Raw genomic sequence first — 16,826 nt, forward strand, 5'->3', positions numbered from 1 at the left:
TGTTAAGGTGCTGCTAAACCCAACTTTTTAAAATTTTGTTTTTAGTAATGACAACTAATTAAAAATCACTGTTGTTAAATAAACAGATTTCCTAATAAAATATTCTATTTAACTTTCTGACAAAGAAAGGCCAGCTTTTTCACTCAAAGAATACTTTAAGTAGTTGAGCAAACAGCTGGAAAAAGCAGCTTGAAAAAGTTGCAGCTCTCATTGACAGCTGGGATGGGAGACTATTAAAACTTTTCTCCTCAGCAGTTCTTTGTCTCAAGACCTAAACTGATGGAGAGAAGTTGAATTTTGCTTTTAGTTTACAGTGAATTCCAGCTCACTCCAGGAGTATTTTAACACTTCCTATACTAAGTAAATTGTTGCATTTTATCCCAAAATCACATTATTTTGTCTTACTCCCTCTTGATGATTTGGAGAGCTTTTTTTTATAGAAAGCTTTCAAGGAGTCTTGTGTGGATCCCCTGGGTGGCAGTTTAAGTGGGAATGACCTTCTCCATCATCACAGCTGTGTCAGTGTTGTGTGATGCAGAGTACAGGAGCTCCTTTCCACAGCCGTGTTTAAATCTGTCCTTACTTTTTATAGAAAGCTGCCTTCCAAGTTCCCCTGAAGGTGAACATACTTACACCCTAATTTATATAAGATGGCATTATATCTGTTGTCCTTTATTCAGGTCACCTTAGTACTCTCTCAGATCTCTGGGATAATTGCAGGTTGAATGTATTTAGAATTCTTCTGAAAAATATTTCCAAAAATACTTTCTTTGAAAACAACAGTAAGTTAATGTAAGTTGAATTAATTTCCTGCTTCTAAATGTATATTCAGACCTATCTTTGATCACAAGCACAAGCATAAATGCAACCTTTTTTGCATTGAGCTTGAATGTTTAAGTTCTTGTAGTACTGAAATTCTAAGAAAAACATAAATTTTTGGGGGGTGTAAGGTCTAAGTCACTGGGTTAAATAGGGGCAAGCCCAGCCTCTCTGTTTGACTGCTTTCTGTATTTTAATAACCTCTGTTTGTCATGGCTGACCCTGTAAGAGCAGTTGAAGTGTGTCCCAAATGGAAAGCCATGCAGTATCTCTCCCTGACCAAGCACAGGGTGTGTGATGGCTCTGAAATGAGCCCAGAGTGTCTTGGGTTTGCCTGGAGCTCATTCTGTCTTCCAGTCCTGGTAGTCCTTGAGGCACATGGCCCCTGCACTCTGAGGTGGGTGCAGGTGGGCACATGGATGTCCTCTGAAATTTTCTTTAAATGTATATAAAATCTGTCTGTACTGGTGTTATATTTTCCTGCATTTAGTGCAATAAAATCTTGCTCATTTTTTGTAATTTGGAATGTCTTGGGAGATAACATTTGAAATAAATTTTAAGGGTATTTTTGAAATAACTGGGAAGAGAGCACAATAGTTTCTCATGTAGTTTCTTTTAACTGAGTTATAGGGGGGGAAAAAAGCACCCCTTTGGAAAAAGTGAAGAATAGTTTTGTCCAAATGCCATCTCTGTTGTATGAAAGAAGAATCAGGATTTAAACATGCTTATTCCCTTTTAGAGTAGTCCAGAGTTGAGGTTTTGATGTCTGACAGCAGTAGGGAAAAAAGGAACATTTTCTGTGCCACTCAAACTAGAGCAGAAGAGACTGCCGAGCTGCTTTTGTTCTGGTGGCTCAGTCAGTCCCTTCCTTCTGCTGTGCCCCTGAATCACCACCTGTCTCTTTCTGCCTTGCAGACTTTAAAATCTGGTGGTTGCCTTTTCTCATAGCCTGGGCCTTTGCTGCAGGATTATTTCTTCTTCATCCTGCTCAGGGAGCAACAGAAGAGAACACAGCAAGGATGCTTACATTACAATTTTTAGGTGCTTTTCTGGCTGGTGGAAATGGCAGAGAAGGCTTGGTTTAATCCAGTAATCTTTTTTTTTTGAAAGCTTAATTTTGATAATGAGTTGAACCTTGCTTTTCAAACTTCAATTTTCAGTACAAATGACACAATTTTCAGAAGTTCATAATTAGGCTAAGCTGTGGCCTGATTTTCCTCAGAATGTCAAAAGAAACCTCCCTAGAAAAAAGAACAATTACTACATTTGGATCTAAAAACACAAGGTGTGAGAACTTTACCCATCTATTGAATAGCTTTTTGACCCTGACTGACTTTCCTCATAACTTACTGGAAAGTGCTGCAAAACTCAGTTTGCTATCTAAAATATAATACTCAAGAAAATATCTAATGAATTTCCTCCAGGCCAAACAGCAGTGGGATTTTTGTGGGAGATGTCAATGCATGCAAAGCATGCCAAACTAGAGGCATCACTGTAAGACCTGCCTTGTAATGAGTCTGTTGGAAAGGTTTGCTTGCTCTTCTCACAGAGTTTAGGTTTATGCTTTGTGTGCTGTGTGTTGCCTGTAAATCCAGACTCACTACAATTGCTCTCAGCAGAAATAAGCTGAGTGCTTTGGTGTCCATGTAGCAAGGCCACAGACTGGCTGCTGTTCTCAGCTCCCACCATTTCTGTGCCATGAGTCAAGTTTGGGGTTTGTTTCTTTTCATTCCACACCAGGCACTTGTTTAGTTTGATTGGCTTGGTGTTTCTTAGCTGAACCCCAGGTTTCTCCAGTAATAATTTCTTGTGTGCCGCAGTTCTGTTGGCAGAACCTGAGACTTGCAAATATAAACCCCCTGGCTGTGAAGCTGGCTCGGTGCTTAGCATCCCCTCAGTCAGGGATGGTGTGAGGCTGGGTTTCTTGCCTTGGTTTCCTTGCAGGGTGATGCCCTTGGATGCTCCCATGCCACGTTTGGGCTGTGTGACAGTGGCTGTGTGCAGCAGCCCTGACGTCAGAGGCAGCCTGAGTCAGCTGTGACGCAGGGCTGGCCGTGCATGGCAGTGTCACACAGGCTGCTCCAGATCTGTCCCCTTGCCTCCCCGCCAGCCTTTGCTGTGCCACTGCTGGAACAAGCTGTCAGCTGCTGAGCAAGTTCTATTTTTGTGTCTGCATTGATACAGATCTATTGAAATAAGCCAGGCTCCGAGCTATAAATAAGATGAAATGCATTGTGGTTGCTGAATGAATGTTGCAGAAGGGCGTCCCGTTTGGCAGTGTATTTTAATACACTTTTATACGCAAGTAACTTTATTTTTGGTCATGCCTGACATCTACCAACAGCCTCCACTGTCCTGGATTTATTTAGAGCCATTGAAGCAGCAAATAATATCATGACTTAAATGGAGTAGCAAGTAATACAGGACTTCAGTTCAGGGCAGGACAGGTGATAAAAGGCAGTTAGTACTTATAGTGGTAGCCATGAATTTCAGAATTTAAATACAGAATCAGCAGTTGTTTCTCCAGTAACGACAACTTAAAAGAGAAAAATGTTTCTAAGCATGCAATACTTCAGAAAATCCTGTGGTGTCTTCTGAGAAACAGCCTATCAGTAGCTAATTCTCCACAATTCTCACATATACCAGCATGTCTTTGGCAGTTAAATCTCCTGGTTTTTAAAATACTTTTTTTTTTTTCCTGGACTGTCATTTATTCTAATATAATCTGGTTTGGGACATGGACACAAATGTGTGTAGCAGTTTAAGAAGTGGCCATCCCTCAGTCAGGTACCCAGACTGTCCCTGCAGCTGCTGCCACCTCCAGCTGCAGGGTAGTGCTTCATTACTGGAAAAAGACTCTTTGCAGATTCCCATTGAAATGTGTCTTTATTTCCACCACCACTTTTCACTTCCCAGTGAACAGTGCAGCCTATGCTGCCACTGCTTTTAGCCCCTTCCCCACTTTTCCTGGGGACAGGAAAATCAGCTGTTCCTGTGATGAGGAGCAAAAAAGGTATTTCCATTCTGCTTGAATGTTCCGGTCAAATTCTTATCCAGTCTATTAAATTCCTTGTTTGCCACACCAGGAATAAAGATGCTCTTATTTTAATGAATGTGAAGTTAGTTTTGCCCAAAAGCTAGAAAGATCCAAGTGTCCCAGAGACTCCAGGAGCTCCAGATGTTACATGTTGACCTTATTCCTTGCCTTGGCAGTTCTGTGCAATGATACTTTATTCCCCTGAGGAGATGAGCAAACTGTTTGCTTCCAATGGCATTCCTGATCCTGCATACCCAAAGGTGGGGTAGAGCCAAGGTGATGCTCATGCCTGACCACATGGACACCTGTTTACATATCTCACTGAAAATAAGGAACTTTTTTCTGCATCTTTTAACACCGGACCTGGCAGATGCCAGCATCCTGTGGTTGGGTTTGACCCTGTTCCTGTCAGAGCAGTGGCTTTCTGCTGTTGTTTTGGATTGCCTGTGTGGGGAGTTTTGTAACAGTAGACTTGCTCACTCACCTTCCTGAACCCAGTCTCCTTCAAGAGAGTGTTCTTGTGAAACACAGATGCCAGCTGAGCCATCTGATGGGCAGAGAACCATGGCATTAGCAGTATGTTTAATTTAAATATAGGGGGGTTTAGCTTTGCCTTATTGAGTACAGAAAGGGCTTCTTTCCAGAGTTTGAGGATTTTTTTTTTTTAATATTTAATCTCTAATTTAGATCAGTCATTAGTAAGAATGTTCTGCTGGTAAAAATAACTCTGGATAATCTAAAAATACATTTGAAAATGCTTCTAAATACACCAGCACTTACAACACTAGCTGAGTTGTGGCAGCTAGTGTAGCATTACTGGAAAACCAGTTGTTTTTCAGTCTGTTAATGTTTGTTCAATCTGGGTGTAGCAGTGGCTGCTTCTCAGACTTCAAAGCAGCAGAATTTATCTCCAGAGATTCAAGCATTCTGGCAGCATTATTGATCCACACAAGAGCCTGGATGGATTCAAGCAGGGAAGTGGTGTGCAGTGCTTCCATTAGTCTCTCACAGAGCTGCTATCACCTGTGCTACTGCACTGCTCCATTAAAGTGCCAGCTCAGAAATTGTTTTTAACAGGTATCTTGCAAGACCCTATGATGTTTCCAGATTAGGAGGAATGTTCTTGACAAAACAGAGTTGTTACCCATTAGGTCAGGGAGAAGTGAAGGCAGAGGTGAAGAATATCTTACAGTCTACAATGGAGACTGCACGTGAAGCCAGGTAACCCTACACTTCTGTCCTGAGACAGCACACGTTCTCTTAGTTGTGAACCCTCTTAAAACCTGGGTAAAGCATCTGTCCTTCAAAAATACTCTGTGAAACACAGTATTCAGTTGCTGAGCCTTTTATCTCTTTACAGCAGATTGGCAGAAGAGAGTAAAAATAGTGCTTGGCAGCCCAGTTGTGTTTGGGGACACCAAGTCAGTCTAAGTGTTTTGCCCTCAGCAAAATGGTCCTTGCTCTGTGGGTGTGTTTTTTACTTGCTGCTAGGTGGTTTAATTTTAACCTGCTGTACAGTATCTGGGCTTCAAGATAAAATAGTTCTTTATTGTTTGTCTTTGTTCCTAATTTGCAGACTGAATACTTGAGCTGATTACTGAAGCACCATTTCATAACATTTGTCTTTGGGCAAAGACTTTCCTTCAAACTCTGTTTTATCTGAGATAACAGTTGCTAATTTCTGGTTACCAGGACTGGCTTTACTGGAGCATAGAGAACTCCACAGTGCCAGGAGGGTGTAGGTAGAGTTACTCCAAAGGCTACAGAGATAGCTGACTTCATGGTGATACCATAGTGTGTAAATAAAGTCGTTCATCTCCTTATATTGAAGTTGTCTCTGTATGCCAAAGCACTGTGGTTTGTAATTCACTCCTTAGAGCAATGCTTGCTGCTTGACTCCCCCAATTCCAGCTTATTTTTCCATGCATCAGACTGAAAGGAGGAAGGACAAATGACAAATGAACAAAGCTGGCAAAGATGTTGAAATTATAACAGCAACAAAAGCATTCTTCAGAAGGGCCTTATTTTCTTACTCTGACATTCCCAGATGATTGTGGTGTTACTTCCAATTCTTTGCAGTATGATCAGTTGAGAAAGACTGTGTTGAAAATGAAATGGAAATTCACTAATGAAAATAGAAGCATGGTGTAAATGAGAAGCTAAGTGGGAGCTCACCTGGAAAAAGAAACCTACAGTAAAGGCCTTGCATTTCAGAGTGTGAATTTTCCAGGTTAGCCTAATACACAAATCTCTCCTGCCTTGGCCTGCCAGTACAGCACACTGGATGTGTAAGTTCTTGTTTATACATCAAAAGGCACTGAGGGTCTGCTGAGGAAGTTTCACACTTACTCTAAGATTGGAAATTCGATTTTGAAATAATCCAGTGAGGTATGGTGGGTTATTTGGGAGTTTCAGGATGCGTGTACCACAGTGAATTCTGCTCTGGGTGTCTGTTTTTCTAAGTCATCTAATATTCAGCAAATAAGTACCAAAATCCTAGCAATTCTCCCGTTGGTGTTTTTTTAAAACAGAGCAGCAATATTTGAGTACAAGGTCAGTTTTCAGTGTAAAATGTGCCTTGTAAATTTCAAAGAAAGCTGCCAGCATCCTTTGAAAAGCACAGAGGGCTTGTTTTCTGGGATGTGGAAGAGCTGTTGGTGCTTAGTGATGTCATTATGTGGCTTCTGCCTGCTGTATTGTTTCTTCAAAGCTATGAATTAACTTTCTCATTTTTTTATTTCTTTCATTCCACTTGGTTTGTATTCTTCTTAGGGAATAGTAATATAGTGTGGTGGTATTCTATTAAAAAAAGAACAAACCAGTGCCTTAGTAGTTTTTATCAAAAGCTGTAGTACAGCATTTGGTGGAGACTGATGCCAATGTCTCTTTGTGGTTCTGGATGGCAGCCTGGAGTTTCCCACTCTTGTACCCTTAATGCCTCTGTGATCTGAGTTGGAGAGAGTGCAGGTCATGCAGTTAGATTTATACAAAAGTCTTGTTGTCTCTGTTTTGTGGTGGGCTGGGGCAGAAGAGTTTTGTTCTCCACATTGCTAGGTTTAATTTGTGTTTGTTTCTTTGATAGGATTTTTCCAGTGAAGGATGTACCTGCAGAGCCTGAAGCTCTCACAAACTGGCTGTATCAACGATTCATTGAAAAGGAGGACCTCTTGACACATTTCTATGAAACAGGTAGGATGCTACCTAGCAGAGAGAGCTGTGCTTTGCTAATGGCTTTCCTTACAAGGATCTCAGAATGGTGCAGGAATGTGTAATTTCTTCACATGTGTGGTACAATTATTGCTATTACAATTATTGCTATTATTACTGCTTTCTTAGTGGCAAAAAGTATGATTAAAGAATTACCTAGGATAGGTAAATTACCTGGGCAACACTAGAAGTAGGGTAGTGTTTGGGAGCTGTCAAAAAAGTGACACACAGTTCAGCTGTGAAACGTGCTGCTCTGGGATTTCATGGCAAAGCTCCATGATTGAAGTATGATTGGAAGGACCTGTGAGAATTACATGGCACACATTCTCTGGAGCTGTGATCTGCAGCCCTGTGCATCACAGTTGGTGATGGGAAATGTTCAGTGTCTCAAATCAGCTGAGTTTAGTATTCCTGGGGACTGTGTTAAATGAAGATGCTTCTTCTGTGAGGTGATTTATTGCAAAGCCTGCTTTAATCTAGTTTTGAGTACTTAATTTATCAATCCAAGTGCTTAAAGAGATAAATAGAATTCTTTAACAACCCACAGTTGTATTTTGTTTTATGAAATGTTGCTGTCACTTAGCCACCATTGATGGCAGGGTTCAGACTCTGCTATATAAATCACATCCAAATGCACATATTGGACTTTATTAGACAAATAACTTTGTGAGTATCTTTTAAAATACACGTGTGGCAAATACATTGTAAAGAATTCATGGGTTTGTGACATTATTTTATGCTGTTGAAATAAGTCATACCTAGAAAATCTAACTAGTCTAGAATTCTTAGAGTATAATTAATATAATCAGATTTATTCATTAAAATGCACTTCCAAAATAGCATAATTGGTAATAATTTGCCAGCGCAATCAGTATGAATTAATAAAGACATGTTTTAAATGTAAATGCTGTGACATAGGACCTTATTAGGCATAAATTAGTATAATTTAAAGTTATTGCCATTTATAGTTTTTGAGAACTTGGTTGCATTGCTTTAGTTGGCCTACTGAAAAAGTGCTGCTGCAGTTTTTTGAAACCCCTTGGAAAGGTCCTGAGGTTGACTCTGAGGGGAGTCCCTGAGGCTGCTCAAGAGCCAGCTTTGTACTCACCTGGCACATGGTCACAGGAGGGTGTGGTTTTAAGACTTAGGGCTGTTTCTGTTATAATTAATCATTATTATTGTTATCATAATCATCATTATATTATTCTACAATACACACTGCTTAGGAACTTCTCTCTCTTAATAAAGCTTACTTCAAAAAGCTGGGATAACATTTAATGCTCCATGAAACTTTAAAAGGTTGCATTGACTAAGCCAAGAATTCATTTCTTGGCTTATTTTTATTTGGGAAGAGAAAGAAACAAAGCCCAGAGCACCTTTCTTCATTTTGCTGTACTCTTAAGTGTCAAGAACTTAGATCATCTGTAATATTAGACCTCTGGAAATCCAAACCAAAAGAAAAGTATGCCTAAAATTTGATATGAAGCTAATCCCATAATTTTTTACAGGTGCATTTTACACATTTCATTTATAAAATTAGAACCATTTCAAGTTAATAGCTGTAGGTAACAGACTCCTGTTTTAGGCAGTTAGTGGAAAACTTATATTGGCAAGTTCTTGATTTCTCTGAACTCTTCAGCAAGACAACCTTGAAGCCCTCAGTAACACAAGTGAGATTGCATTTAGCAGGACAAAAACACTTGGGGACCGATTAAGGAAAAAACCCCAACCATAAGCTAGGAGCAGTTGGAAAAGAGTGATGGTATACTGAAGGCATTGTGCTCCTCATTCCCTGTGCTCAGAAGCCAAATGGTGTGAGGTGATGAAAAAAGTAAGGAATGGCTTCCCTAATGCTATGGAAACACTCCTTGTTGTGCCAGATCAGAAACCTCATCTGGAAATCCTGCATACAGTCCATTCTCCCTGTCAGGGAATACAGATTGAACTGGGAAGAGGGACAGATAATCAGAGCTGAGATTAAGGGAAGGTGGCGTCATTTCTGTTAAGGACAACTAAAAGTACTTGGCTTGTCTCAGGTGGGAAAGGGAAGAGTCAGAGCTGGCTTGGGAGGGAGAGAGGGAGACAGCTCTCTCTACCTACAAGGGAAAAAGAAAAGGTGTTTAAAGCAGAGGTCAGTGTTAGTACAGAAAAACAAATGGGCCGTGGAAGAACAAATCTAGCCTAGAGTGGACAGATAGAAGCTTAGCTGTGAGTTACTGGGGAATAATGATGTAGCAAATCTGCCCAAGTGTGAAATACCTGTCAGGGAGAGGTGGATGGCGCTCATCAAGGATGGTTTTAGGCTTTTTCCTTGTTTACTTTTTTTTTTTTTTTTAATTAAGAGCATTCATGCAGGAAGAAAAGCTTTGTCTCAAATGCTTGATTGCAGATCCTCCAGTGATTGCAAATGTGAAGCACAGAGATAAGCTGCTGATGGTATCTAATTGCCCAAATTGTGTGGTTCCCAAGATTAAAAATTGACATTGCTGCATCTTTACTCTTTGAATCATTAATTTCATTTTCTTCTGAGAGAAGTTGAGACTCCATAATGCTGCAGCAAGTTCATCATTTTCTCTGGTGTAATTCAGAGTTTTATAACCCCTGTTCAGGATTAACAGCAATAAAAGTGCTTTGTGTCATCAAGTCTTTGTGCATCTCAGTACAGTGTAACGCAGATGATTTAATATGCTGATGTAAATATATGCAAATAGTTTGCTTACAGCCATAAAGCTCTGACGTATTCAGGCACATTTAATTTAGTGTTGCAAGTCAGAAAAAGTCAAAGTATGGAAAAACCAAATTTTATTGTCAGATGAATCTCTTCCAGTCTTTCCCATCTAAGCAAGGATTTCAGTAAAGAATTTCTGGAAAGCTCCGTGGCAAATGACAGTGTTTCCTTAGTCAGTATGACTGAGTGTTCAAACAATATGTGGAAACTGTTCTTTAAAGAAGGGGTGTTGTGTGTGTAATTACATTTTCAAGAGGAACCTCAAGAACTTATGTGTGTTGCTTCTTCACAGTACACAGTATCACCACCAAACAGCTGTAGAGTTTAATATGGAATCCGTTCAATTTGATCATGGAGGTACTAATAAAACTTCAGAAATAACACAAAACTTAATTGACAGTTGGATCTCTCTGCAAAGGTTGAGTACAGTGATAGCAGCTTCTAAGGAATGCTTTCAGGTTGATGCTTAAAGTTTATAAGAAAATCAAAATTGCTCTTATTAAGTAAGGGGTTGTGTTTTGATATGGGGTTTTTTGTTTTTTTGAAGGCTTCTGGAAAATCTGTCATAAATTTGACAGCATTAGAGCATAGAGCAGTACCCAGTTAATTCTGTGTGGGCACCATTGCTGGGACAAGCAGTAGAGAAGCAATAAAGTGGTGCATTAAGGCTGTCATCCCTGGGCAAAGCATTAAGTGTGTTTTCTTTTCTCTTGCAGGAGCTTTTCCACCACCCCAGGGTCAGACAAAAGCGATTTCTCGGGAGATGACCCTCAGTAACCTGTGGCTGGTTGCCATACAATCATTTGCATTTTTGTCAGGAGGGATGTGGTACTGCCTCTTTCAGTATTTGTACCATTGCCTATTTTAAAAGTGGAATGGGACCTGAGGACACAATGGGAATCCAGGCTCTTGCAAATGAGTATCATGTTGTATGTGCAAATGTGAATATTCAAGAGTAAAGGAAAATACTGGATGGACTTTTACCTCTCTTTGGGGGAATTTTAAACTCCACTAAAAGTGAAGATCAGTAACATAGTGACCTGATGATGTATTATTTTAAGAATTGTCTGTATTTTTAAAAATGTATACTCTCACCCACACTTAAGCAAATTCAGCATTTGGACAAAAGGTGCAATCGTACAACCACCGTAGAAGAATGTCTGTGACAAGAAAGCTTTGTCACCACAAGTATTTCTTGGCATTGTAGTTAGAGCTCAGAAAATTCAGCAACTTGTCTCTTCAGTAGTGTGTACAGCATTGGTGTGGTAGAGGTTCCTCATTTGCACAACGTGTACTTTACTGCAGCTCATTGTGCTGGAGTCAGAATCCTCAGCAGAGCTGTGGAGGTGTCTTTGTGGCTACGCAGTCAGCAGTTGTTGTAGCAGACACATCGATCTGAACCCAACACCCAAACAAGATCTGGTGTCAGGTCTGTCCTCTGAGGCACTGGTCCTCAAACAAGCATTGCAGCATCACAGTGTGATTAAAAGCTGTCCACGTGGGATGAATCAGCCCATCCCTGCTGTGGTCTTGCCATCAGCTCTCCGAGTTCCATGTGCTACCAGTGTCTCGTGTTACAGGGAAACTTGGAAAATACAAAGTCACTCGGTTAAATTCCCTTTTTGTTCAGAATGCAGCTAAACCCTCATCATCAGTTTTGAAAATGCACTTTCAAAGGTGAAAAGTCAGTGAAGGAAAGACATGGAACAGAGGGAAACTTTGTTTGTCACATGTTGGAAGGCAGAGCAATTCTAGCTGTTTCTGAAGGTCTGCTGGTGCTGCTGGTGATTTTTAGCCACCTTTGTATTTTGTATACTGCAGTCCAACCAAGGTGACCTTGGAGTGGTTTATAGAGGCCTTTTTCTCCCTGCTGGTTGCAACAGTGCTAAATATACTTGTGGGAGAGTTTGAATAATTAAATGCCAACCATCTTAATGTTTTGCTAAGGAGTAATAGAAGAAAAACTAGTTTCATAAAAAGAAAAAAATAGGTATAATTGCTATCATAAATCTGTAGGAAGATACTACTGAAAAAATAAATATTCTGAATAACTACATGGAGGGCAGTATTAATTAGCTCACCACTAAAATCTTACTGCTAAAATCTTACTGGAATAAGGAGGGGTTGAACTGAAGGGCAGATGGGAACAGAGGACACTTTCAGATGTGTAGTGCAGGATCCTTTTGAAAGGATGTCAGTGATATACAGCCTTACTTCTGGCAGGTCTGGTTGGCATTGTGTTTATGTGATTATGCACAGATTTGCGAGAACGGTTCCTAAAATAAAACTAATCTCTCTAAATACAGGCAGGGTAGCCAGAACTTCAGATGTTGGCATTCTGCCTTCTACAGAGTAATTTTGTTGAGAACAAAGTAAGCCCTCAGTGGTTTTGGCTCTGAGCTAGCAATATTGATTCCCCTTCTGTCTCCCTCTGCTGCTACATGAATCACAGGAGGTGGTGTGCAGAATACAAAACCTTGCCAGTGTTCTCTTTCTGTGGGGGGGGCAAAGAGCATACCAAAGCACGAGGCAGTGCCAATTTCCCCTTGCTTTGTGGAAAAATACTTTGTCAAATATGCCATCCCTGCCCCTCCCCATGCAGCAGTGATTGCTCAGTGGGGATGGATGCAAAATGGCACCACAGTAAGGTCCCCTGAAGTGTGTTTTCCCTCCCTGACTCCACAGGAGGCTGGAGGCAAAGTACAGTGGTCGCCAATAGCTTCATGTTTGAGGCAGGATGCTGTTTATAAATACCATCTCTGCACCTGAATTCTGGTGTAACCATTAAAAAGAGGTAGGTATGCCTTGATAGGGAGGGAGTCCGTGGAGTATTTGTTGTTTCATGTTGTTCTTGCTAAAGTTCAGCTGATGGAATGAATGTATTTAATCTGCCATTCGACAGGGGGGTGTTGGGGCAGCCCAGCACTGTTATGTGTAAGTGGTTATTCTGCTGCCCATGGGACTGACTCCTTCAACTCCAAAAGGCAGGTGGCAAGCTACTCACTTGCTGTCCTCCCCCATGTAGTTTGATCAGAACCACAGAGATGCCCAGAATACAGCTCATTTTATTTTGAGCTAGGACAGACTGGACTGATGGAAAAAGGGAAGTTTATGTAAGCAGAATGCACAGCAGTTGCTCACATCAGGAGATTGTTCCTTATAGACCCTGTGAACTCCATGTAAGAGCATCTTGTTTTGTCAAATGCAGTATTTTTATTTTCCCAGTGGGTTGCAGTCAATAGCAAGTGTTCACGTGCTGCCTCAAGAAATTACTGTGCAGTAATGTTTCAGACAAGTGTTTGATTGATCTGGTCCTGTTCATTTTCACTTTGTTCCTCTGTAGTTCTTACTCTTACAAGAGGTTTGTTTCCAAGCACTGGTTGTTGTTTCAGTAGGGTGTGGAAACAGTGTCATGTCCCAGGCTTCTCTCCTGCCTGCACTGGGAAATGTGAAGAGCGCCTGGCACCGCAGCTCTGTACGGCCGAGTTGCTGTGGGTGACACCGGAATGAAACTGTTGGAAAGCAACACCAGAGGAGCCTCCCAGCATGATCTCAGATGCTGCTTCATGAAAGATAATAAATTGGATAAAATAAGTTTTGCTATGAAGGGAAGAATGTAAAATGGATATAATATGTAGGAAATTCAGTGCTAAAAATACCATGCTGGTCCAGACTGTCTGGAGCTTAGCAGGTGAGTCTGTAAAACACAAATTTCTGTCTGCTGCAATTTGGTTCTACCTTCTGGCAGTTGGCTCTTCTGGGCATTTTGCTGCACCATCCATGGGTTGCCGCCTCTGGAGAGTTCAAAATGTGTTTTGATAGAAACATTAATGAACTGTACAGTTGATCACAAATTAATATCACATTGAATTTGTATTAGGGGAAAAATAATGGAAAAATGTGTAAAATTATCAAAAATGAAAAATTCACAGAAAAAATTCCAACTGAAAGCTGTTGCACACAGAAGTGAGAGCAGAGCAATTTGAGTGCATTGCAGATAATAAGAATAATAAGAATAAAGATGGTTCTCTGCCAGGGTTGCCCAAAAAGCATCTCCACATTTCTATGTTTAATTGTTCATAAAGAAGTTGTTAGAGTTGAAGTTGTGTCAGTCCTCACGGTTTAGCTTTGCTGCTCTGTGAATCCCATGATGTGAAGAGCACCTGTCCATCCACACCAAGCAGTTTCCTCAGTGCCCTGGGGTGAGTGCGCCATCATTTCAGTCTCACTTGGGTTCCACGTGTGGTTCTGTTGAATCTTGCAACAGTGGTGTCCCTTTTTCTTCTTTCTTTTTTTTTTTTTTCCTATTTTAAAGTTGCTATCACCAGATGTTGAAAAGTGAAATTTCAGTTTACCTTGATTTCCTGGAAATGAAAAGCTTCCCTCTCCCTCCTCCCCCAGCGTCACAAATAAGGTGCATCTCTTTGCAGTAAAAATAAAGCGATCACTGTGGTACTGTTCCTTGTTCACTTGGCTTGCAGATGATAGAACTTTTCTTTGTGTGACACTGCCATAAAGTGCTGTTAACTTTTCTCACCTGTTTGTACAAGATAATAACAGATACCGATCACTGTGTGTGACAGGATTCAACTGCTCCGCTTTGCCTTGACATAAATTTTGGGACCAAAGGTACCTAAAACTGGGATTTCCAAACCATGAGCCCAGGCTTGGATACATTCTCTTGACAGTCAGCTGAAGATTTTGTGGTGATCTGATACAATCACACAAAACAGTTATACATCTGGGGTTCTGTATTTTTTGGAAATAATGGAGCCATATGAAATAAAGGGTTATTTTGCAAAATTGCATACTTGATAGTTTTTACACTTCTTTTAAAAATAAATGGGAAGAGCAAAATGGAAACCATACTCTGGTTTAAAATGTCTGCATACATTAGAAATGCTTCTGAGCAGCTCTGCTTTTTCTGTAAGAGCTGTAGACTGCCTGGCTGTGATAGAAGTTGTCATTGGAAGGACTTTATGCATTTTAAAGTTAGACCTTTTATTTTATCATGAGATAATGAAGTAATTATTCACTGAACAACTGTCCTATTAAAATGAGTTAGTTACTTAAAATTACTCCACCATGATGTTCATACTGTATGATGAACAGGGGTTTTTTTATAGCAGTTATCTTCACCTCCAGTTTTCTCCTTCCCTTCACTGTTACCTGCATTTTTGTTTTGTGTGATAAAATGTGGAAACCTGAAGTGACTGTCAGTGGTTTTGCGAAGGATTGGTGATGTTTGGAATTATTTTGCTGAATTTATTTCATTGCATATTTTTTTATAAAATCTTTCCAGCAGCCAAGATGTCTTTCAGAAATGTAGACAGATACCAGAAGCAGCATTTCTCTTTCTTTTCCCTGGGCTGGGGTTCTTTTTATTTGGTTTTGGTTTGGTGGGGTTTTTTGTTTGTTTGTTTTTGTTTTTTGTTGTTTTTGTTTTGTTTTTGTTAGTTTGGGGGGTTTTGTTTGTTTGGTTTTGGTTTTTTGTTTTTGTTGTTGTTTGGGTTTTTTGGGGGGTTTTTTGTTTTGTTTTTTGGGGGTTTTGTTGTTGTAGGGGGTTTTTGTTTGGTTTGGTTTTGTTTGGGTTTTTTTTGGTTTTTTTGTTTTGTTTTTTTTGCTGTGGCAAAAATAGAGTTGATTTTTTTTTCAAGACTATTTCATATGCTTCTGATCCTTAATAGATGAGAAGATTTTCTTTGATGATTGTATTTATTGTGCTTATAACTAATGGATACACAACCTTTACTGTGCTTACCGTAAACACAACAAATAGTAAAATAACTCTTTGGTTCACTGTACAGCTGCAGTGTTAATTTGCGACTAATTGCAAAGTTAACATTGCTTATTAGGAAGGATACAGAGACAAATGTTTCAGTGCCAGAGGTGGCAAGAGGAGGAGTGGAGCAGTAGGGGAGAGAGGGGGCAGCAGCTTCTGCAGCCCTCACTGCAGCACCCACTAGAAGCTGTGCCAGTGCCCAGCTGCAGAGTTCCTCTGCAAGTCACTGTAGCAATGAGTCTTCTGAAAGTTTCTGAGAGCTGAGGGCGTGCCAAGAGCAGAACCTGAGCCCCCTTGAGCCTGGTTTGCCTCCTAGAAGGATGTGACTCCAGCCTTGTTGGGGAAAGGATGTTGTCATTGTGAGATCCATAGTTTTAAAGAGGGATCTGATTTTAAGCAACTCCAGCTGGGCAGAGCAATGTGCCAGGTGGGACAGCCCCACCTATTCTGCAGCCCTGGCACCTCTTGGCTCCTGTCACCTCTGGAGTTCACTGCTGGGGCCCAGTTCTGCAATGTCTAATGAAGGGATAAGGAACTCCTTGGAGCACCATGAGACATCTCGCACAATTTCCAAAACAGCGCCGTAGTTGTAGTGATGTCTACCTCTTTGTTTCCCATCTGGGTTTTGTCTTGGTTTTTTTGTGTGGTGTTTTTCTGTGTGGGGTGGGGGGAACTGGGGAGTGGGAGGGAAAACTTGAAATCTGAATATTAAGACACTGGTGGGGTATCCAGTGCTTACCAGCCGTGTTGTCATATTGAAAAAGCCATTGTTTTTAATTCCTGCCTAGTATGAAATGTTTGTTTTTAAAAAATCCTTCCTGCTGGAAAGAAAAATGTATTTTTAAAAAGAAAAAACATCCCTCTTGGCTATAAGAATGTCAGCTGTATGAGTTGTGACCATATCATGACATGCTGATCAGATAAATAAATTTTTATCTCTCAGGACTCTATTGTCATTTTTGCTGTTCTCGTAACTGTCAGCTTTTCTGAAAGGATGCTCTTCATTTTTAAAGATCACTAATTTCAGCAGAAACAGCAAATAAAAAATGTGTGTAAATGTCATGAGTGCTTACTCTGGTTTACAAAAAACCACATTTTTGTCTTGATTTAACAAAAAAAAAAAAAAAAAATCATCTTGTGAAAAATAATGAAAGGCTACTGGTAAAAGACCAGGCCCCTGAGGTGGTCAGGTGTTACATGCTGCAGTTACTTTGATCTCAAAGGCAAAGAAAAGGTGTCTCCTGGGGGAGAAA

The 16,826-nt window shown here is 40.4% G+C and overlaps 1 protein-coding gene across 2 annotated transcripts in view; it reads left to right on the forward strand.

The window, feature by feature from the left end:
* The window catches only part of LPGAT1 (lysophosphatidylglycerol acyltransferase 1), a 60,787-nt gene extending 44,269 nt beyond the window's left edge, over positions 1-16,518 (forward strand). For both annotated transcript variants that reach the window (XM_071426456.1, XM_071426467.1), the window contains 2 exons: positions 6,939-7,045; positions 10,508-16,518. In XM_071426456.1, coding sequence (XP_071282557.1) covers positions 6,939-7,045; positions 10,508-10,659 — 259 coding nt within the window. In that variant the 3' untranslated portion in view covers positions 10,660-16,518. The remainder of the gene's footprint in view (positions 1-6,938; positions 7,046-10,507) is intronic.
* The last annotated feature ends 308 nt before the right edge of the window (positions 16,519-16,826 follow it).

This window comes from Agelaius tricolor, unplaced genomic scaffold (genome assembly GCF_023055355.1).
Source record: "Agelaius tricolor isolate 1412-34295 unplaced genomic scaffold, bAgeTri1.0.p SCAF_1, whole genome shotgun sequence".
Classification (NCBI taxonomy): Eukaryota; Metazoa; Chordata; class Aves; order Passeriformes; family Icteridae; genus Agelaius; species Agelaius tricolor.